Genomic DNA, 24,626 nt, shown 5'->3' with positions numbered 1-24,626 from the left:
TAGGCTTCTCATCTTACACGTGTCATGGCGGTTAAGGGGAAAACTAAAACCGCAATGCCAAGATACGATCTACGCATCAAGGCCCTCACTTGCTAAAGTCATGACACAACTCTAAACCGGACGATTAGGGGAAACCTATGATCATCGTCGGTATAACCTTCTTAACTTGCTTACTTGAATATGTTGCATCTAACAAAATATCATCCCTTGCCGCAAAAGTGACTCTTTCTAGCTTGCTAGTTCTTAACTATTTACTTCTATTTTCTTTCTAGTTCTTGACAGTCTATGCCAAGGCTCTATGACATAACACATAAACGTATGATGAATATGCATAGTCAGCTTCATTGATTATGTTAGCGTGTAACAAACAATTATCTTGGTTCATTTTATGGATTAGTCCCGAGTGGAGTAACCCCGGAAGATAATCCCTTACTACAGGTGAAATGCTTAGCAAGAGCGCACCGGACTCCCTTAGTGAGCGTGCGGGTCCCTTACGGCTTACCCCGTTCCCCTTGGAGAACCTTTTGTACCCAACCTTGGATGGAATACAAAAGACACGACACCTTAGCTTAGTGAAATGCGGCTCCCTTGCGGCTTAACCATTCCCCTTGGGGAACCCCTTGAATCCAACCTTGGAAGGAATTCAAGAGACATAACACTCTTTCTTTCTTATAAGTCTTAGTCTTATGCATGAAAAATAAACTTAAACATGCCTTCTCTTTTACCTCGGACCCTTAAACGATCCCACTAGAGGTAAGCTTAATGCTTGCTTAACTTACTTCGTGAATGGATATGGAATCGATTCACGTCTTGCCATACTCGTATGGCACTTAACTCTTATGCGAAGAGATTACACTTCGCGTCTTAATATTCTAGAGATTCTTGCTTAACTTACTAGTTCTCAACAACTATGTTGAGGCTCTACGTTCATGCCCTTTCTTATTTCATCACTACCCGGACTTATTGCATAACATATCACTCTTGCGTATCATTTATCAACAAGTATTGATAACAATTTGCCATGCCTTTTCCTTGATTAAAACCTTGTTTGGAATTGTACTTTAGGCACTTAGAATTGAGGGGTTCATAGTTTAAAAAGATACTGCAAGATCGAGCCTCGGATAGCCCTCGCTGGCCACGAAACGAATTGACAACTCATGCTGTGCAGTCAATTTCGCCTGGCCAAATTCTCTCCGCCATGGCGAAATTTTTCGCCGTGGCGAGCTACTCCAGAGAGCCCTGATCCCCAGCTCGCCATGGCGAGCTAAATTCCGCCTGGCGAACTGTAGCAGTCCAGAATTCTGCAGAAAACGTGATTTTGCATAAAAACCTCAATTCAAGTGTTCTAATTCATTCTAATCATCCAAAACATCATAAAAACAGCTTATATCATGTGCATGGCATCAATTAACAATATTTGATCATAAATGGTACAAAAGGGGTACTAAACATAATACTTGAAACCTAGAATTTTCATGTTAATCTTACATGACATAAACATAATCCCAAGGGTAGGATATCTATCTATGGAACTCACCTTAACATAATCTTGCTAATTCTTCAAGCTCCAAGCTCAAGCCATCAAACCCTAGTTCTTGCTTCCTTTGTTCAACCCATCTCAAACTTGTTGTTTTCATGCAATCCAAAGCACCATAATCTTGCTAGCTCATCTCTAATCCAACCCAAGCTTCCTTCAACAAAACCCTAATCTCATGATTTCTTCCCTTGTGAGAATAGAGTGGAAGAACAAGCTCAAATAAAGCTTCTACTTCTTCCTTGATCTTGGAAGTACCATACATAAGCTTAATCTTTGAGAGGAATGAGTTTTGGAAGGTTGGTGATGAGGAGAAGAAGGAGAGTGGCGATGGAGAGTAGAGAGAAGGAGGAGAAGCCTTGCCAAAACTTAGAGAGAGAAAGAAGATTGAAAATGGGATATTTTGGTGCCTTAACCAAATAAATATCCCTTCCCGTGCAATTACCAAATTGCCCTTGTCTTAAACGTGTTCAATACGACTCTGATACTTTAATCGTATTATGCTGACATGTCATAAAATATTTTCCATTACTTACCTTTCCATGAATTATTTCCTCTGGCACGATTAACGGGTAATATTTCCATTAGCTGACGAGCGGTATGTTACACTCTACCCCCCTTAAAGAAATTTCGTCCTCGAAATTTAGAGATCATCTACCAATCATCATAACGAATCCTTACTGTCTTTGCTCTAAGTCATACATTCTCAAGAAGTTCATCGTATAATTTTCCCTTCAAAACATGCATTTCATCTTGTTTCTTAATTCATACACATAAGTATAAAGTTTTCTCATTCTTGATATCCTTCACAAAATCTAGAGTTATCTCGAAACTTGTGATTTGAAGCTTATCTTGCTACACATAGACTTATTGTTTCAGATTTGTATCTTACCCGCTTAGCATGAACCATTCATAAAGATATCTTATCATAAACATGAACACTCAGGATTTGCCTTTTTAACTGGAATCCTACCGAAAACCACGTTTGCCCTGCAGAGCCTACTTGTAACTTTAAAACATCTTTTCATGCATACATAATCTTTCTTACCGCATTTTGCGACTTATGCCTCTTACATTCCTTACTCGTAGAGACGATTCCACAAATCTCTTATCTTTTTTTTTTCCAGAGCCTTGAGAAATCTTCCAATTTCATTGCAATCTCATTGCATCTTATCGCACCCGAACTCATGGGTATCTCATATAGCTTAACATAAAGGAGTGAAATCAAATCGTTACTTTATCTGACAATCTAACAACCAACATTGTGGTTAACATGCTCTTGAAACTTTCTAGCAAAACCACTTGCACATATATCAAGCATTCTTAAAACCTTACCGTGTATCCTGTATGTTATTGGTTTCATATAAACGTTGTTGTTTCCATAACGTGTGCATATTTTGAATTGCCACTACTTGTTAAATGATAACGATACGTGTTCTAGCATCTTGCTTAAAGAAATTTTCTTAAACTTTGGTATTCGGGTTCTTGGAACGTACAGATACATAACTAAAAAGATTTCCTCATTTCCAAAACTGATTGTGTAATGATACCACAGCACCACCGGACGAGTTTCTATATTTTGGAAAAGATCTAACAACTCGCCCCAAACTTGTCCACAACAAGTTGGTCATGAAGCTTGTACGTCTTAAATGAGTTTACTTACTACGTATCTTAGCAGTTTTGAAAATGTATAATTCCATGAGTAAGAAAAATTAAGCATCGTTCCCAAGTTCCATAATACCAATCTTAGCTTTAAAAGTTATAAAACCATGGCTTGACATGTCTTAACAAGTATTGTTTTCACTCAACAAGTATTGCATACGAAAGTATGATTCTCATTGCACAAAACCCGAGAGTCGCATCTCCCTACATGATAACATGCTTAAACTTCGAAGGTGGATTCTTACTTTCTTATCTGGTATACTTATTTGTATTACCACTTATCATAACCATATAAAATCCTTGAACCTCTTGACGTTAACTTGTTCTTCTTCTTCGGAACACTAAACTTGAATCTTCAAATAATCCTTTCAATTATTACTTGAACATTAATACCTTCTCCGAATACCGGTCATCATTCTTGATGCTTTGATTGTTTACCTGATTCATGAAAGGTAACCTTCTGAACCTTACATGTTTTCTATTATCATCATTCATGCATCCTGACCAATTAATATATAGCAATTCTTGCCCTTTTTATCTTACTTATGTGACAACACATACTTAAAACTTTTACCTTAGCCAACACTGACTGAATATGCATCCCTCCTTACATATCGCATCGAGAACTCCTCGCTTGTCTTATGATGCTTTCTTGTTTAACTTGCATTACCAACCGAAAATTTTTTTCACACCAAAATTCCATGTTTCAAGATTAACGATTAGCTTCCATGGCGCTACTCGGATTCCCACCGGTTGGTTTAAATCATTACTCTAATCCGTTAGAGCAATTGAGACTTCAATTCATGCTTATCACTTGAATACTTACTTCTTGAGATCTTCCATGTTGCAACCAACATCACAACCTTACACTTGTTTTGTAAATTCAAAACTCGTGATAACTTATCTTATACTCATAATACTTGACTTGGGGGTAAACCTTACATCCTTGCTGGTTGCATTTACCTGCTGAGGTATACATATCATACTTGAACTTGTTTCCGAATAAACTCAAATTCCTTTGACAACTCGTCTTGTACTTGAACAAATCTATCTTAAACATTTAACCTTTGCCTTCTCGCATACTATATTTTGCTTAATCATATCAATGCTTGCTCGTTAATTTTTCCTTTAAAGAAAAACTTCGTAAACTAACGCATGGGTCATTGACGTTGAAAATTTTCTACTATATAAATTGAGTTTAGGCCCCGACCATTGCTCTAAAATCATAGAACGAGTTGATAACACATACGTGCCATCAAACTTAGACTCTTATAAGTCTAGCCCGCTCTACGAGTGTCGAATCAAACCGGTTCTTAGAAAATCTCGTAAATTTTCAAAATATCAACCTCAATCACCTATACGTGTAAAAAATTTTTAAAATCCTTTAAACTTTATAGTTCAACTTCATAATGAGCCTTAGCAAGTCAATTAAGCAAAACATAGGTTCGAGAGATACGTCATAATTCCACATAATCCGTGAACCTTGTGATTCCTCATAACTTTGCACCGCTTTAACTTCTTACTTCATACCTCTTGCATAAACATCTGTGACTTTCCTTCTAGATACCAGAACTTCTATACTCTTGATCTTGGCTCGTTCTTGATTCTTAACACATTAACTTCCAAAGCTACCTTAAACCGTATCGATTTTGTTGATGGTTGCCCATGTCTTTTTCCTTGGAAATCTTAGGATATGATATGCATTCGTTACTTGATGTCATAAAAAAATTTCGTCACATAAGATATTATTGTGAAGACATCTTCCCAATAGTCATTGCAAACCATAGAAACAAACTAGTAGATTTCACAAAACGGGAAGTTTCGTCCCATGCTTGCTATTGGTGAGCTTCTCCAACTTTATTTTTTGGAAAACATTTATTGCATAAAATTCTTATTCTCAAGTATACAATGCACATCATTCATTCCTATCATCGTAAAATATTCTATAACATATGCATGGCAACATCAACCTTTTTCGATACAATTCTTGGCACGCCAGAAACCAATGCCTTACTCTTGATAACATAAAACTTTCTCTTGAATCCTTAACTTCCTCCACTACGAATAACTTACTTCGTTACATTGCCACTTACGCAACTTTCCGAGCATACATGTCCTTAATTTCATTCACATATTGCTATCCCTGAGAGCCTGCTGACTCCATCAACATATGTCGACTTCTCACTATCTTGTAGCCTTGTTCTGACATTCCAGAATATCATAAACCCGTTCCAACAACAACTCTTACCGAATCTTTTGGTCATGATTAGATATATATATATATATATATATATATATATATATATCCAACTTCTTTGCTTACGGGTACATTAAGTATCACTATCATCTTACCCGACATTGTCGGAACGTTCCTTCTTAACATGCCTGACATTCCCGGAGGATTCAAACTTCTACTTAATTAGTTCACCGGCCACCTTTTGGCACGATCAAACTACTTCATCACATACTTCGTTCCTCCTGGGTCCTATTCAGCTCTCAGGCATCCATCCTAATCGTCGAATGTATAATTGAGTTGATCAGGCTCAACTAACAACAACAACTAGAACATTTACCTGGAACCCAATGTTCCCGCTACCTTAGTTGTAATTTAATGACCCATGGCACGATCTGAATCGACCTGCTCTGATACCAATTGTAACACCCATACTAGACGTATCTAGAAAGTCTAGCACGTGCGTTATCTTTAGTACTGGATACATTAAAATTTACAACAATAAAACTTCGAATGAATGTTTATACAACAACATGCGTTCGTACAAGAGATTACATCTTAACTTTCCTAATACATAATGTATACATCCTTGAAAATCCACATCATCCGGCATCGGGTACGAACCAACACTTGTCGCAGCATCCATTCGGCTACTAGCTTGCAAACCATCCTGATATCTGAAACAAATAAGGATTGGGATGAGACATAATGTCTCAGTGAGTTCCACCTAACCCTAGGCTATATGCAACCTCGGGGGAAAACCTATAGTCGCCATGTGTCTACAATACAACCTGGCGGTTGATTATACGTGTGTGGAGTCTTGCTTTCCTAGACGGTAGTGCATGCTAAACCCGTCATAGGCTTATCTTACTTGTTATAGGCTTCTCATCTTACACGTGTCATGACGGTTAAGGGGAAAACTAAAACCGCAATGCCAAGATACGATCTACGCATCAAGGCCTTCACTTGCTAAAGTCATGACACAACTCTAAACCGGACGATTAGGGGAAACCTATGATCATCGTCGGTATAACCCTCTTAACTTTCTTACTTGAATATGTTGCATCTAACAACATATCATCTCTTGCCGCAAAAGTGACTCTTTCTAGCTTGCTAGTTCTTGCCTATTTACTTCTATTTTCTTTCTAGTTCTTGACAGTCTATGCCAAGGCTCTATGACATAACACATAAACGTATGATGAATATGCATAGTCAGCTTCATTGATTATGTTAGCGTGTAACAAACAATTATCTTGGTTCATTTTATGGATTAGTCCCAAGTGGAGTAACCCCGGAAGATAATCCCTTACTACCGGTGAAATGCTTAGCAAGAGCGCACCGGACTCCCTTAGTGAGCGTGCGGGTCCCTTACGGCTTACCCCGTTCCCCTTGGAGAACCTTTTGTACCCAACCTTGGATGGAATACAAAAGACACGGCACCTTAGCTTAGTGAAATGCGGCTCCCTTGCGGCTTAACCATTCCCCTTGGGGAACCCCTTGAATCCAACCTTGGAAGGAATTCAAGAGACATAACACTCTTTCTTTCTTATAAGTCTTAGTCTTATGCATGAAAAATAAACTTAAACATGCCTTCTCTTTTACCTCGAACCCTTAAATGATCCCACTAGAGGTAAGCTTAATGCTTGCTTAACTTACTTCGTGAATGGATATGGAATCGATTCACGTCTTGCCATACTCGTATGGCACTTAACTCTTATGCGAAGAGATTACACTTTGCGTCTTAACATTCTAGAGATTCTTGCTTAACTTACTAGTTCTCAACAACTATGTTGAGGCTCTACGTTCATGCCCTTTCTTATTTCATCACTACCCGGACATATTGCATAACATATCACTCTTGCGTATCATTTATCAACAAGTATTGATAACAATTTGCCATGCCTTTTCCTTGATCAAAACCTTGTTTGGAATTGTACTTTAGGCACTTAGAATTGAGGGGTTCATAGTTTAAAAAGATACTGCAAGATCGAGCCTCGGATAGCCCTCGCTGGCCACGAAACGAATTGACAACACATGCTGTGCAGTCAATTTCGCCTGGCCAATTTCTCTCCGCCATGGCGAAATTTTTCGCCGTGGCGAGCTAAATGGCGAGCTACTCCAGAGAGCCCTGATCCCCAGCTCGCCATGGCGAGCAAAATTCCGCCTGGCAAACTGTAGCAGTCCAGAATTCTGCAGAAAACGTGATTTTGCATAAAAACCTCAATTCAAGTGTTCTAATTCATTCTAATCATCCAAAACATCATAAAAACAGCTTATATCATGTGCATGGCATCAATTAACAATATTTGATCATAAATGGTACAAAAGGGGTACTAAACATAATACTTGAAACCTAGAATTTTCATGTTAATCTTACATGACATAAACATAATCCCAAGGGTAGGATATCTATCTATGGAACTCACCTTAACATAATCTTGCTAATTCTTCAAGCTCCAAGCTCAAGCCATCAAACCCTAGTTCTTGCTTCCTTTGTTCAACCCATCTCAAACTTGTTGTTTTCATGCAATCCAAAGCACCATAATCTTGCTAGCTCATCTCTAATCCAACCCAAGCTTCCTTCAACAAAACCCTAATCTCATGATTTCTTCCCTTGTGAGAATAGAGTGGAAGAACAGGCTCAAATAAAGCTTCTACTTCTTCCTTGATCTTGGAAGTACCATACATAAGCTTAATCTTTGAGAGGAATGAGTTTTGGAAGGTTGGTGATGAGGAGAAGAGGGAGAGTGGCGATGGAGAGTAGAGAGAAGGAGGAGAATCCTTGCCAAAACTTAGAGAGAGAAAGAAGATTGAAAATGGGATATTTTGGTGCCTTAACCAAATAAATATCCCTTCCCGTGCAATTACCAAATTGCCCTTGTCTTAAACGTGTTCAATACGACTCTAATACTTTAATCGTATTATGCTGACATGTCATAAAATATTTTCCATTACTTACCTTTCCATGAATTATTTCCTCTGGCACGATTAACGGGTAATATTTCCATTAGCTGACGAGCGGGATGTTACAGAATGAATACCCTGGTACCTGCCCTTTTTCATGTAATTACAGTAGCAACTATCGTGCTCTTCCCTAGATGTGTAACTGTCAGCCTCGTACCATTACACAGTCCATTGGCCTGATCGATGTTTCTCATCAGCATAACTGAACATCTCATCCTTAGTTTCAACCGGTGATTTGGAATTCTAGAGCTCTTAGTATCATTAAGAAATTCCGTTGTGAACCACTCGCTTTGGACATCAGAATTTTCACCCGATCGACAAACAGAATCAGAGCTTAAATAATTTTTCTCTTCATCTGGAATCAGTGACATCATATATTCGTTAGCATGCTCAACTGAATCAAGCGTTGGTGCGAGTATTCCCCTTTCTTGGAAAAATAGCGGGTCACCAAGGTTATCATTCAAATTGGGATACACAAAGTCTATAAGTGACATCAACGGATTTGTTGTGTCCGATATGAGAAAATCTTCAGGAATTTCTACCTTCATTTCACCATTCTCATCCGAAGCGTCGTTGCCGTCTCCAATTGCCAAAATTAACAATTTCATCCTGCTCTGCAGGTACCGAAGATGCACCCAATCTCATATTAACAATAAGCCTCAACACATTACAATAAGCCCATATCTTTGATGAATTGATTGAGGCATCAGCAATATCCTGCCTCGTTCCTTTTCAGACAACAGGCAATATATGCCTGAAATCACCACCTAAAACTACTGTCATTCCACCAAAATGTCTAAACTCATTTAGGGGATCATTCTTGGACATGATATCATGCATTGATCGGTCAACTGCCTCAAAACACCATCGGTGCATCATTGGAGCCTCATCCCAAATTATCAATTTTGCAACACGCACCAGGTCTGCCCTAGGACTATCCTTTTCCATCGTAAGGGATGATGCCTCATTAATCTTAATAGGGACTGTCAGCGTCGAGTGCGCGGTTCTTCCACCTGTTAATAGAAGAGTCGATATACCGTTGAATGCAGCAATCAATACAATTAACCTCTTCGATCTAACAGTAGTCGACAATGTTTTTCATATAAAGGTTTTTCTAGTACCATCGTAACCATATAAGAAAAAGAAACCACCGTCGTCAAAATCAACGGACTCCATGATTTTGTCATGCACACATCTTTGTTCATCAGTCAGCATCAGTAACATATCAGCGTGTGTCTTTTCCAGTTCATCTTTGTTGTAATTTAGCTCATCAACGATAAGCTTGTTTGTTAAAGTTGGCATGTCTGCTGCGTTTGGCCTGGGCATAGATTTGGAATCAGTAAGCGACTGTCTGTTTTCCTGAAGCAGCATTTCAATTTCATTCAAACAGAGGTTCTTCAAGGCATCGTCAACGATATACAGATCTTCATATTAAATGTAAAGTCACGAAATTAATATTAACACCCTTGCATGCATATGTGTGCACGTTGAAGCGAAAGAAAAAATATTAGCTTTATATGAGAATCCTTTATATTTAAACATATCAGCCTAAAAAATATGGAAAATGTTGAATGGTATCGTAGAGTTAGTAACTCTTAGTTTGTTCTTTACTATATCCTAAAAAAGTACCTCTTAACTACTTAAACTACTCTAATCAACCTTTACTATATCCTTAAAGACACGCCCCTCGAAAACAACATTGTCATCAAGGTTGGAATGTGCTAAATTTCTTAATGTCTGATAGTCTTCAAATGTATCACCCTTATCCCTATTTTTTTATTAGTGAAGTGCTGTTTTTCTTCACATCTTCAACAATAACATGAGTAGTTTCTCTCCACTTCCTTTGCATAAGCTTTTCATTTTGAGAAAAAGAGAGATAAGTGATCTCAGAACCATTTGAAATAAATTATTTGTCTAAGAAACTTTTATAAAACTAATTGTCTCGTCCATGTCATTTGCACCCTGGTGCTAAACTCGTCATCACAGAATTCCAAGCAATTTTGACTTGTGTTGCTTCAAAAACTACAACAAAGGAATACGCAAAGAGAAGTGCAGTGTGACAACACTAACAAAGCGTGTCTCAGCGGAGACATTTTTTTACTTTGAAGTTTAATGTTACCTCTTAATGCATTTTAAGTGCAGTTTTTCCTTTTAAAGTTGCACAATGACACACCATTTGTTCTAATTCTCTTAAATGACAATTACAACATGTTCTAGCGTTAAAAAAAAACATATCATTATGTCTTGAAACATGTCTATTTTCATTTCTGTCTTTGTCATAAAAACTAAAAATGATAGTAGGAGAATATATGCAATGCAAAAATTAACGTACTTATCTTATTTACTTTTACTCAAACAATTTATGTATTTATTTAAGTTTAACTATATATATATAATTTAAATTGAATATTAATCTACACAAAGTTAGTGAATATTTAAGTTATTTGATAAATAAATCAGTATAAATTTAAAGTAACTTTTGTATAAATTGTAAAGTCTTTTTTACAAAAAATATAACTCGTAATTTTGTGTAATTTTTGTAAAAAATATTATATAGTTTTATTAAGATATTTGCTTTTACAAATATAAAGTATATGTAGTTTACAACTATATTTTATTTTAAATTAGTATCTTTATCCTAATTAATAAATTGTTTCAAGGGGTTGAATAGTTCAAATGGTTTGAGTTAAGGAATAAGAAGTTTGAGATACTGTGGTCAAACTGAAACGAAAGAGTAAAGATTAATCTAACAACTAATTACTAACATTTGTCGATCATTAAAATAAAGGACAATTGTTTCAATCTCTCCAACATAATGATATTTGCACGAAAAATATTTTACATTGACATTTCAAACAAAAAAAAAAACTTATATTTACTGTTGTCAAATTCACCTTTTTAAAATGGTTTTTTGATAAGATCCATGGTAGCTCATGTTCCTATTATGATTGGCTTGTGAAACTTAGGCATGGCAATAAAACCTGTTCACGCGAATACCTGACTGAACTCATCTCGATTTGACGGGTTTTCTCCTTTGACTGGCTTTGGATTTTCCCCAATTTTAAAATACGGATATGGTGCGGATAATAGAGATATAGATACTCACTTGGAACCCGTATCAAATGTAGAAATATATTGATATGTAACATGCAAGTCTCTAAATATTCTTCCTACTTTTGAGATATTTTTGAACTTTTAATCACTGTAATCATTACCCTAGTTTAAAATTGACTGATTACCTTATGGAGAGGTCTGTTTGATATCAAATGTGGTATTGGGTGTTTTCCCATTTCAACACTTCTTTTACCTTGTGTTCTTGAATCTGATGATAATAGTTATAGTTTCTATCCTCCTTTCTCATGTCTATCATGTTCGAGTATGGTAATATATATCTCATAACCTTCATTAAATAAGTTTTGAAAATACTACTTCCATTTACTCTTTATATCTCTTTGCTGAACAATAAATTTACTCTCTTCCATTTTAATAAACTTCACTTGATCCATATATATTTTCCTACTTTTTTGTCCCTTAGCAAGAATATAAAAACTTTTCTCCCTCATTGGCGTGTAAGAATTGGTATAACTCATCAAAAGCTTGTGATCTTGCTGCGTTCAATGCCTTATCGGTGCCTTTCTTAGCTCTCTTATAATTTTCCTAAATATGTACCTTTGCACCTATGTCACGCTTTAAAACATTCTCTTTTGATTCTCACTTTAATTTGAACATTTTGGTTCCACCAAGATTCTTTACTCCTAGCTATGTTCAAAATATATTAATTCTCCTAGTGTCTCTTTTGCTTCTTTGCTAATCTCATATGTCATCTTGTTCCACATATTATTTTCGCTTCTATGTAGTTTTGCACAACCTTCCTTTAAAATATTTTGTAGGAAAACACTATGTTTTTCATCCTATAAATGCCACCACTTCATCCTTGTATTCCAATCATGACATCTCATCTTTGCTCTTCTCTTAACCCTTACATCCATAGCCAATATTATATGTTGGATAATCAAACTCTCTCCAGGTAAAACTTTAAGTTCAAACAAATATTTAGGTCAGAATTCCCAATAAGAAATAAATCTATCTGAGAACATGATATCTCACTCTTGTATGTAATGATATTCCCCTTTCTTTTCCTAAAGTAAGATTGAAAGACAACACAAAATCTCGGAAAGATTTACCGAATTCATTTTTCTCCCCAAGGCTATACCCTCATTCACGCCTTCAAAATTATCAAACAGTTCTTACATGCTTATTTAGATCCCCTCCTAGAAAAATATTCTTATTGTGGTATATCTTGAATTAAGCCTTTCAAATCCTTCCAAAATTTTACTTTAGGATATTCTTCCAAACCTACCTAAGGTGAGTAAACACTAATAACATTAAAGATGTCTTATTTCCTTTCAAAAAAATAAATTACAGATGTCTTGTTAAACTACAAATTTGTGGGCTACAATCCAATCTCCTATCCTCTTTACATTCACAATATCTTTTTTTTTTTCATTCTTATCCTCAATAATGCCTACACCATTTCTCGATCTAACTATTCCAGTTTAACAATGCTTAAATACTAAACTATCTAATTCTTTCACCTTTTCACCCACCCACTTAGTTTCTTGTTGGAACATAAAATTAATCTTCCTCCTAGTCGTAACGTCAATGATTTCCATATATGTTCAAGTAAGGGTGCCTTTATTCCATGTTCAAAAACAGATCATACTCTCATGAACTAACTTCTTTACCCACACTTGTTCACAAAGGTGTGGGACCCTTCCTTATTTTTTACTTCATTCAGGCATCGATGTATCCACCTTTGACTCATTTAACATTGTACTTGAGCTATACAACACGTTTCTTCTAGGCACTGACCTAATGTTCACACTATTATATACTTGGTCCATGCCATAGAGATTCAGAGTGTTTCAATTAAATTCAAGTGTTCAAATTTTAAACAGTAGAATCTAGTCCAAGTCTTGAAATTTTTATAACATTTAATTAAAGAGTTTTCCTATCATGTGCAAATTTGCACATGTTAAGAAGTTTAAAGTAGTATGGTTGATTTGGAACTTGTGTATTTTCTATTAATATGTAATTTTTTAATAAATAATTGTTGTTTTTCAATAAATAGTTGCTGCTTTTAGATACTTTAACATGTGCAATATTGCACCCTTTAACTATATATATATATATATATATATATATATATATATATATATAAGATATTTGTTAAAAAGATATGTGCAATTATTTGTTAATCCACCCTAATGAAACTTGATTGCATAAAGTAATAGATTATAATGAAAACCGACCCATCATGTGAACGCATGTAGGCGTTGATACAAAAACATGTTTGCTTATTTTGAAATAGGTCTCCTCATCGATAATTAATTTTTTTCATACCCATAACGATCATAAAATTATATTTGCTTAAACTTAATTTTTTTTTTGAATGATTTTTTTTAATTAGACGATGAATGAATTGAATGATTCTATTTCCTATGTAAGTGGTCATTTACATTGATATATCTTATTTCCCTCATCAATGGAACTCTATTCAGTTCATTAAAAAACAATGACATATTGAAATTCCCCATCCCACTTTTACTAAAAAAAAAAAATCAGGAGAAAAAAAGGTATATTTTTATTTTATTTTTTAGGAAAAAGAATTGTTTGCTTGGTATAATATGAGTTAGAGTACCCGTTGTATTCTCTTTTATTATGTATTATTTTTCATATTAAAACTCAAAACCTTTTTGTACCAAAAAAAAACTCAAAACCTTTAAATATCCAATTTTATTCATTTTTCTTCTAATAAAATATATTTTTTAATTTTGATTTAATTCACATTAGGATTATGGAAATAATTTTTTTAATGATTTCTATAATAAAAAAATTCATAATAAAAACACTAAAAATGGAAATTCTTGTAAATAAAAAGCTATAATAATCATTTATAAGTATAATAGAATTTTCTACAACTAATTAATTAGCTTATCTTTAACTTTCATTTAAAATTTAAGGGTGACCATTGTTTTTCTGTTAAATTTTAAATTAGCAACCACATAATATCAAATAAGTTATTTTTTCCAATTTTTTTATCAGTATGAAGTTCATACTTTGATTGATTCTCTTGATTACCAAGAACTTGCTTGGTTTGATTTATTTTTTATTTGAAAGATGGTTTAATGATCTATTACCAAGAATAGAAACATGTATTGAAGATTCGGATGAGGGTCAAGAGTAAACACAACTAAGAGAATGAGACATACCTATTTATTATTGCTTGATTTAAAATATTCCTTGAATTTGTTTTTTGTGATTGACTTGATTGAAGCATTTCAAATTTCTACAATTTGTTTACTACCTTTAGTGCAATTAATTCATGGGTTTTATTTTTTAAAAAAAGATTTTTTTTATGATGGTTTAAAAGTCATTTAAAGGTGATTGACTATGGAAAACGGAAAACTTGTTTTATATTCTCAAATGATTTAAAGAATTCAGTGAATTTCTTTTTTAAGATAGCCCTGATTGTAGCATGTCAAAGTTTCAACAAATCATTTATAATTAATACAATTAAAGTATGTGTTTAATTTTTGAAAGAACAAAATAAGATTTTTTTTATGCTTATTTAAAGGTTATTTAGAGGTACTCCCTAACAATTTTTTATATCGTATTCACGCGGAAGTCACGATCCCTTGCTATAAGCATACACAACAACTAATAACAATCACTTGAACTATTTTATTTCTCCTAAGTCTTTGGAATCAAATGTCGTGAAACAAAGAAAAAAAAGATAGACTATTTAGAAAGTTTGTACCAAATTAATTTCATTCAAAATATTACAATGCTTATTTCAAATATTACAATGCGATCACTTATTTAGAAAGTTTATACCAAATTAATTACATTCAAAATATTGTTGATCCTTAAAGATATTTGTCTTAATTAAAAAATAATAATGTCTCAAATTTTCATAATTTATAAACATAAAATATAAACTCCTTAATTATTTGGTCAAAGGTTTATTTCATGGCACTACAAAAAAAAAGGTTTATTTCATGTCATTATTAAATTTTACTCGAAAAAAAGAGTTTTCTCTCTACTCTTTTGTGAAAATGACTAAATGAGTTGTAACTATATGAATCAATTAATATTTTTTTTATTATTTTTATTAATTACCATTTACATTACAACATATATCGTGTTGTGATGGATAAATTAAATATGTCAATTAAGATTATTACTTCCCTCAACAACAAAAAAATTATTACTATTGATTATCGTCCAATAAACAACTGGTCATAGATTTCTTTGTCAACTACATAATGAAAAATAATTTTTTAAAGAAATTATTGAAATAAAATAATAACAAATTAAATACTAAAATTTGTAAGCAATAAACGAATATACAATTTACCGAAGAAAAGAGGACATGAGATTGCTGGTTTGGAATTGAAACTTGGGTGTTGTCATTTGATAGTGTGTGTGTGCATGATGTTTATTTTTTATTTTGACTAAACCGACTTTAAAAAATGGAGAAAATGATAAACTCCATTATAAACTAATTGTAGTAAAAAGCATTAAAATGATAATTAATTTATTAATTAATTTCATCAATATAATACTCATTTGTTCCATTTTTCAGTCCGATTACATATAAATTATAACAAAAAATTATACAATTCTTCTTTGTATAAGAGACATAAAAAGTGACTCATCATAGTAGAAAATTTATCTAGATTCTTTTCTAAGAACGACTTTTTTTTTTTTTGGAATCTCAAAGTTTGTCATAAGGTCATCTAATTTTTTTCCTCTAGGCCCTCGTGTGAAGAATATGTTGTCTTGAACTCAACCACCATATAATCGGTTTCATCTATAAAATAATATCTTTATTCTTATTTTTTGTACTTGTTCATGATTTCTTGATTCAAATCACCTGTATGCATCAGAACCACAAAAGTAAAAAAAAATATATAGTATTCATTTATGAACCATCCATAAATGTAAACAGAATAATAAAGAAAACAAAAAAGCATAAACAATGTCATAAAAACATAAGGAAGAATAAAATAAGTCACAGGAAAAAAATTAAAGGAGAGATGAAGATTTTTTTTTTATAGGAGAGACGAAGAAACTATTTTTATGTAGTTAACGTTTGATTCATCAAAATCGCAGCATGAAGGAAATATTACTCTTGAAACATTGACATCAATGAAAAAAATATGAAGAAAAAAGAATAAAAAAAACTAAACAATCTTTGTGTGAACATTTGAATCATCAAAATCACAACATAAAAGAAATATAATTCTTGTAGCATTGATATCCAAGTAAAAAAAAATGAAGAACAAAGAATAAAAAACTAAACAAAATAGAAAGAAAAAGAAAGAGTGACATAGAAAAAAAAAACGGGGGATAAGAGTTGTGAATTGTGATGTGAAATTATGCCAATCCAAATTTCTAATTTATAGACTTGTTTCACAACGTAATTTGGTATAATAAACATAATTTTTTTAACATTCTTAAAAAACAATTGTTCTATATAGGGTATTCATTTACAAAATTATTTGGTCATGAATCAATTTTAATGTCCATAAATTATTTTAATAGCCATTAATAGCGTATCATAAAAAGGTGTCCTATTCTAAGTTTTTTTTGTTTGTTTTATTTTTTATGAAATCTCCTATGCTTAGTTTGAGGTAATTTTGACATATATATTTAACATAATCAATTAAAAATATCGTAAAAATAGAGGTCATTTTTTTTCTTCCGTTTATGTGTTTTTTTATTATTATAATATATGTAATGATCCAAGCATAAACAATTAAAATTTTGATCAGTGATAATAGTGAATATTTTCTCATTAAATGTTTCATTAAAAAAATAATTCTTATTTTTTTTGACCAAAAAATAATAATTCTTATTAATAGTTTGTTTTCATTATTGTTTTCACATTATAGTGACATTTAAGTTTGACCCGTTTTTATAATAATATTACAAATATAAACTTCTTTATTTTCTTAACGAAAATACGACATATGCTATTTTTTAAGAACAAAAATACAAAATATAATGAAGTGTATCATTTGGTTTTGTTACTTTTAATTTCAAACACAAAATAATTTAGATATAAATAGATTCGTGTGTATATGTGTGTGGAAAGAAAAAATTCAATTAAAATAATAGTTCAGGTATATTATATATTTAATATTCCATGAATAGCAACACATGAAATTAGAATAATTTTATAAAACTCAAATAAAAATAAAATTAACAGTATTAAATGTCAAATTCATTGTGAGCAAAAGAAAACATATATATATATTTTTTAATAATATGGCTCGTTGATATAAGTTATAAAACATTTAAAAAAATATAAAAAAATAATGCATGTTTTTTTTGTTTTTTGTTAATAACATGGCTACTTAATATAAGTTATAAAATATACAACGACAGTCTTAAATTTAATCGGTTTCTCTCCAAAAAAAAATATTAGTTTAAATAGGGTATCAATCGGTCAATGTTACAACAATATTTTTCATTAAAAAATTATTATTAATTTCTTTTTTAGAGAATTTATATATTGCATTACATTATAATACAAATAATATAACACAATAATATAATATAATTGATACACATGATACCAAAAATGAATTACAAAAATTAATTGTGAAAGTTATAATAATGCAAAGTTATAATAATTTCAAAAATAAAGCATAAGAATAAAACAACATTAGAGTGCCACGTGTCGTGAGTTTAGGAAATTCTAAAAGATTGAATTGGAGTAACACATGTCAAGAAGAGAAGAGAAGAAAAATTATTTCCATAAAGGGACATGAAATAGGTCCTAAATTTATATTATATAGATATACTAGCGAATTCAAAATATCATATACTTCTATAATTATCAAATCTAAAAGTATATGCATACTGACTTGACTGATTTCAGAAATTTCATTCAAAAACATCCACCGTATTTGATATTTCTACCTTTATAAAATTATAAATTCAAATCAAAAGAGAACATAAACTCTTCACTACCCATATGATCATACAACCCTTATGGTGAATAGAGACTCCCCCTTACCTCTAGTTTGCCGAATTTTGAATCACTCCCTAAACTCTTCTCTCTTTGCCTCCTTTGCCTTTTTCTTCTCAACCCTAGTTTCTTTTGCTTTGCTATCTTTTTCTCTGTTTTGTTTTGTTGTAACCCTAGTTCTCTAACACTCTCTGCACACCTCTAGATTTGTTAGTAATTCTATTGTAACTATTCAGCTCTACTATTTTCACCTCCTTCTATTTAATTAATTGAGACACTACTTAACTTACTTAATTAAATCTCCATTTTACTAATACACCTTTATTCTCTCCTATTTGCTAAAAATGTCACTTTCTCCTTAATTTCTCATAATCTCCTATTTTTCCATCTATTTGCTCAATGCCCACAATCCAATTTTTTTTTTATTAAAAACACCAACAGACAGTCTCTCTATTGATACTAAATTTACTAATATTATATAAGAATAATACTAATAAATTAATATTATAAATTTGGGTGTTACAACTGCAAATGTGCATTGAGCCTTGTGACATTTTCTAGGGAAAAATGGATGGAATTAAGAGCCCATTTGTTATAGTTTTTTTAAGAAAAAAATCACTTTTTTTAAAAAAAAATCACTTTTAAGAGTTTTGCATCCGTTTGTTACAGTTTTTTTTTAAAAAAAATCATAATCTAAAAAAAATCTAAAAACAACTTCAAATGAGAAGTTGTTAAGAGCAGTTTCTCAAAAATTGATTTTTTTTAGAGGAGAGAGAAAATATGATTTAAAAGATTGAACTAATTTGGCAACAAAAAATCCCTTTTATATAGTTGTATCCAAACAAACTAAGATTATTTGTTTTAAAAAAGTGATTTTATTACAGTAAACAAACACAAAATAGATTCTGATTTTTCATAAAATCTATAAAATATAATCTCTAAATTATTTTATGTAAAAACCACTTTTGTTTTAATCCATAACAAACGGACCCTAAATGTTGGGAAAGTGGGTTGGCTGCACATTAAATTGGAATAGCAAGTGAGTCTTTGGAAATAACAAATCACAATTATGAGTTGAGTTGTAGGTCCCGAAAATAATTAATTGAGGATTTGGGAGGGAAAATTGAATTTGAATTTGAATAAGCATTAATTGAGGCGGTCCAAGCTTGCACCATACACCTTACTTCTTAGCTTAGGAGGGAAAAGCAAACCCTAATAGGGCTAAATTAGGGCAACATTATAGCTTGACCTAACAAGCTTATAAAGTAAGAAAGATATATGAGAAAGTAAATTCATAGAACCCCTCTTTCCTAGTGACATGACTCCTCATCGTCCCAGGGTTTTGATAAGTGCCAGGAAGTGGTATTTTAAATGTTTATTTACGGCATGTTTGTTACTTGTTTCACAAGTTATCTAGGGAAAAGCCGAGAGAAAAGCTGAGAGAAAAGTGAATTTTGACCTATTACGCTTTAGTCATCTTACTCTACCCATTTGTGCAGGAATTGAGTGTCAAGACATCAAACAAGGGCCAAAAACAACAAAAATGAACAAAGGCCAGCTTGCCATGGCGAGCCAAATGCAAAGCCAATGGCGAGCAACTCCAGTGAATTCCAGGCCCCTTCGCCACAAAGATGGCCATGGCGAACTATCTCGCCATGGCGAAGCAAAGGCGAACCAAATGGCGAGCAGTTCCAGAGAGTTGGATAAACAGGACAAGAGCAATCCGCCATGGTGAGAAAAAGTCCTGTCAGGCGAAAAAAGGTGGTTTCATCTTATCAAAGTGACGTGGCAGAAACCAACTGGCAAAGAAAGCTGAAGTCGCCATGGCGAACCAAACTTCACCAGGCGAAATGTCACTTTTTCAGCATATGTATAAAAGCTCTTTTCCCTCATTTCAGACATTATCTTAGGACATATTAGAGAGATAATAGGGCGAAAATATACTGTTTTCAGAGGGCAATAGCGATTGAGTGTGGATTCATCAAGATTCTTGGAGAAATTAAGTTCATTGCATGGATTCTCAACTTTTCTTCCACTTTTGTAATGTTCACATGAAAATGATGAACTAAATCTCCTTAGTTGGGATTAGAGGTACTTGATTGAGATTAGAATGTAATCTTTTGATCTTGTAACATATGATTCTAGACATAGGATTGATGTTTTGATAATCACACAAACTATCGGAACTTAAAGCTTTCAGATCGTTGAATAGATTGAGAAATCGTCGATTAAGCGATACGATCGACTATTGGATTGTTTAATAGTTTGGGAAATCAACTATTGAACAATACAATTAATCTCACAAGATTCTTTGGACACGAATAATCTTGTTTAGCGATACGTGATAATACCAGTAAGACGTAGAATCCAAATATGCGATTATTAGGTTATGTTTGACGCTTAATCAAGGAACTCTAATTCCAACGTTTTTACGCCTTATTACTCTCAACTTTTACTCTTGCAACTTAGTTCACCTAGTTTAAACAAACAAACAATCTATCTTTTAACCTTAGAATGGTATTTGGTGTCGAACGGTCTTTGTCATCGCACTAGTCCCGGAGAAGACGATACATATATAATACTTACTTTTGATCGTACAAAAATATTACATCAAAATGGCGCCGTTGCCGGGGACTGGCGTTTAGATATCATAGATAGTGCGACTGATTTATCGTTTTAAGCAAATTTTGCACATATTAATTTTGTATATATATCATTTATTCATTATCCTTTGTGTTGCTAATCTTTTGGTTAGATCTTTAGTTTTTTCATGCGAGGTAGAATTCCACTAGAGGAATTGGAATACGATCCTGAGATTGAAAAGACGGCAAGCAAGAACAATAGTAAGAAAAAGAAAGAGCAAGAACAAGCTAAACAAAAGCAACAAGAGGGATCCTCAACCTTTATTCCTTCATTAACTACATTACCTGAAGAAGAAATAATGTTTTGATAAGTGCCAGGAAGTGGTATTTTAAATGTTTATTTACGGCATGTTTGTTACTTGTTTCACAAGTTATCTAGGGAAAAGCTAAGAGAAAAGCCGAGAGAAAAGTGAATTTTGACCTATTACGCTTTAGTCATCTTACTCTACCCATTTGTGCAGGAATTGAGTGTCAAGACATCAAACAAGGGCCAAAATCAACAAAAATGAACAAAGGCCAGCTCGCCATGGCGAGCCAAATGCGAAGCCAATGGCGAGCAACTCCAGAGATTTCCAGGCCCCTTCACCACAAAGATGGCCATGGCGAACTATCTCGCCATGGCGAAGCAAAGGCGAACCAAATGGCGAGCAGTTCGAAAGAGTTGGATAAACAGGACAAGAGCAATCCGCCATGGTGAGAAAAAGTCCTGCCAGGCGAAAAAAGGTGGTTTCATCTTATCATAGTGACGTGGCAGAAACCCACTGGCAAAGAAAGCTGAAGTCGCCATGGCGAACCAAACTTAGCCACGCGAAATGTCACTTTTTCAGCATATGTATAAAAGCTCTTTTCCCTCATTTCAGACATTATCTTAGGACATATTAGAGAGAAAATAGGGCAAAAATATACTGTTTTCATAGGGCAATAGTGATTGAGTGTGGATTCATCAAGATTCTTGGAGAAATCAAGTTCATTGCATGGATTCTCATCTTTTCTTCCACTTTTGTAATGTTCACATGGCAATGATGAACTAAATCTCCTTAGTTGGGATTAGAGGTACTTGATTGAGCTTAGAATGTAATCTTTTGATCTTGTAACATATGATTCTAGTAATTTACATGATATTGAAGTCATTCTTGCAATTCATTTCCTATATTTGATTTAATTGTTATTGAAAAGTACATTTGGATCCAGGTTTATAATATTCATCTATCAAAACAATGATTCTAGACATAGGATTGATGTTTTGATAATCACACAAAGTATCGAAACTTAAAGCTTTCGGATCGTTGAATAGATTGAGAAATCGTCGATTAAGCGATACGATCGAATATTGGATTGTTTAATAGTTTGGGAAATCAACTATTGAACAATACAATTAATCTCACAAGATTCTTTGGACACGAATAATCTTGTTTAGAGATACGTGATAATACCAATAAAACACTAAAATCCATATATGTGATTATTAGGTTATGTTTGACGCTTAATCAAGGAACTCTAATTCCAACGTTTTTACGCCTTATTACTCTCAACTTTTACTCTTGCAACTTAGTCCACATAGTTTAAACAAACAAACAATCTATCTTTTAAACTTAGAATGGTATTTGGTGTCGAACGGTCCGTGACATCGCACTAGTCCCTGAGAAGACGATCATATATAATACTTACTTTTGATCGTACAAAAATATTACATCAAAATGGCGCCGTTGTCGGGGACTGGCGTTTAAATATCATAGATAGTGCGACTAATTTATCGTTTTAAGCAAATTTTTCACATATTCATTTTGTTTATTTATCATTTATTCATTATCCTTTGTGTTGCTAATCTTTTGGTTAGATCTTTAATTTTTTTATGCGAGGTAGAATTCCACCAGAGGAATTGGAATACGATCCTGAGATTGAAAAGACGGCTCGCAAGAACAATAGTAAGAAAAAGAAAGAGCAAGAACTAGCTAAACAAAAGCAACAAGAAGGATCCTCGACCTTTATTCCTTCATTACCTACAATACCCGAAGAAGAAACAATGGCTGCAAACGGAAACAATCAAAATTTTCCGGAAGGCAATCAAAGTGTAATGTCTTGCTGGACAAGTCCAAGACGGCTAGCTCATCTTGGAAAGGACAAGGAGAAACAAGCAGAGCTAAAGTCTGGAACTATTCAGCTTGTTTCAAATCATCTTTTTGCCGGGCTAGATCATGAAGATCCTTATCAACATCTATCAGTGTTTTATGCCTTAGCTAATAGTTTTGGTGCATCCGAAGACGAAGAAGAAGCTGGGTTCTTAAGGTTGTTCCAACACTCACTCATTGGTAAAGCTCAGGAGTGGTATCTTGATCAACCACCGGCAATTATGAATGATTGGAATGCATTAGAGAAAGCATTTCAAGAGAGATTCTTCCTGGATCATAAGCATATGGACACCAAAATGGCAATTACCATGTTCGCTCAAGGTGCCGATGAATCATTATGTGAAGCATGGGAGCGATACAAATCATTATTGAGAAAGTTTCCAAAGCACGGGTTTGACGATACAACTCAAATCTGTTGGAACAAAATGGGTTTAACAGTACCCTTTAAGAGTTTTGATGATAACAAGGTATTAATAATTTTCAATTGGATATGCTAATATTTGTTCAAGTGTACTGGACCATAGACAAAAATTTGACATCTTTATTAGGTTCTGAAAGAACAAAAGAGAGCTATGGAATCAACAAAAAGGAAGCTTGAAGCATCTGAAGAGAAGTGCTCCTGAAGTTAAAGTGCTCTTGAAGTGATGACGTCATCAGAACCAAGTTCATCAGAAGCATCTCGTCAGAAGCAAGATCACCAGAAGCTGAAGTTCATTAGGAAATGCAAGACTTAAAGCTTCAAAGGTTGTTCAATGGATTTAATATCGTCTAAGCATTGCAGAAGACCAGAAGAGTGAAGCAACAACTATTTTGAATGCATTTGAAGGCATTGGATGCTTGTTCTTTGAAGAGCGTTGACAAAGTACAATTGTACGAAGTGTACAACCACTATCTCCACTACTCAGTTTGTGTCTCTGTTACAGGACAAGAATAACAGCTATGCCTGCAACAATGTTCCTTTATACTTGGAATGGATTTGAAATTGATCCTTCATAGGACAATAACCATATCAGACAAAAGATCATTGGTGATTGATCAAAGCTTCAAACGACTCTATTTTGATGTGCTGGCAATTTCACAACGTCTCTTTCAAACCTCTATATAAAGGAGTGAAGACTTAGAGAATGACAAGGACTCAACAACAATTTACAAGTGCCAAAAATCTATCCAAATTGTTCTGCATCAAAAGTTCACTTAGAATTTCTTAACAACTTTCATATCTTAGAAATTCCAAAGTCTTAAGAGTCTGTATCTGATTTGTATTGTGAACACCACTCATTGTATATCAAGTGTTCAACCTCAAACATTTTTCTTTATAATTCTGTTTGAATAGAAGTCTCTTGCAGTTGTGCTTGAGCATAAGAAGTCTCTTGATTGTGTTCAGGAGCATATGAAATCTCTTACAGTTGTGCTTGAGTAG

The 24,626-nt window shown here is 33.4% G+C and overlaps 1 protein-coding gene across 1 annotated transcript in view; it reads left to right on the top strand.

Annotated features, from left to right (window-relative positions):
• The window catches only part of LOC146905556 (uncharacterized), a 38,092-nt gene extending 13,466 nt beyond the window's left edge, over positions 1–24,626 (top strand). The window contains exons 8-9 of the mRNA XM_085728573.1: positions 22,937–23,673; positions 24,591–24,626. Coding sequence (XP_085584699.1) covers positions 22,937–23,673; positions 24,591–24,626 — 773 coding nt within the window. The remainder of the gene's footprint in view (positions 1–22,936; positions 23,674–24,590) is intronic.

Source organism: Medicago sativa, chromosome 7 (genome assembly GCF_051527215.1).
Source record: "Medicago sativa cultivar Bolivia chromosome 7, Bolivia_mono, whole genome shotgun sequence".
Lineage (NCBI taxonomy): Eukaryota > Viridiplantae > Streptophyta > Magnoliopsida > Fabales > Fabaceae > Medicago > Medicago sativa.
This window is presented reverse-complemented; position numbering and strand designations above follow the sequence as displayed.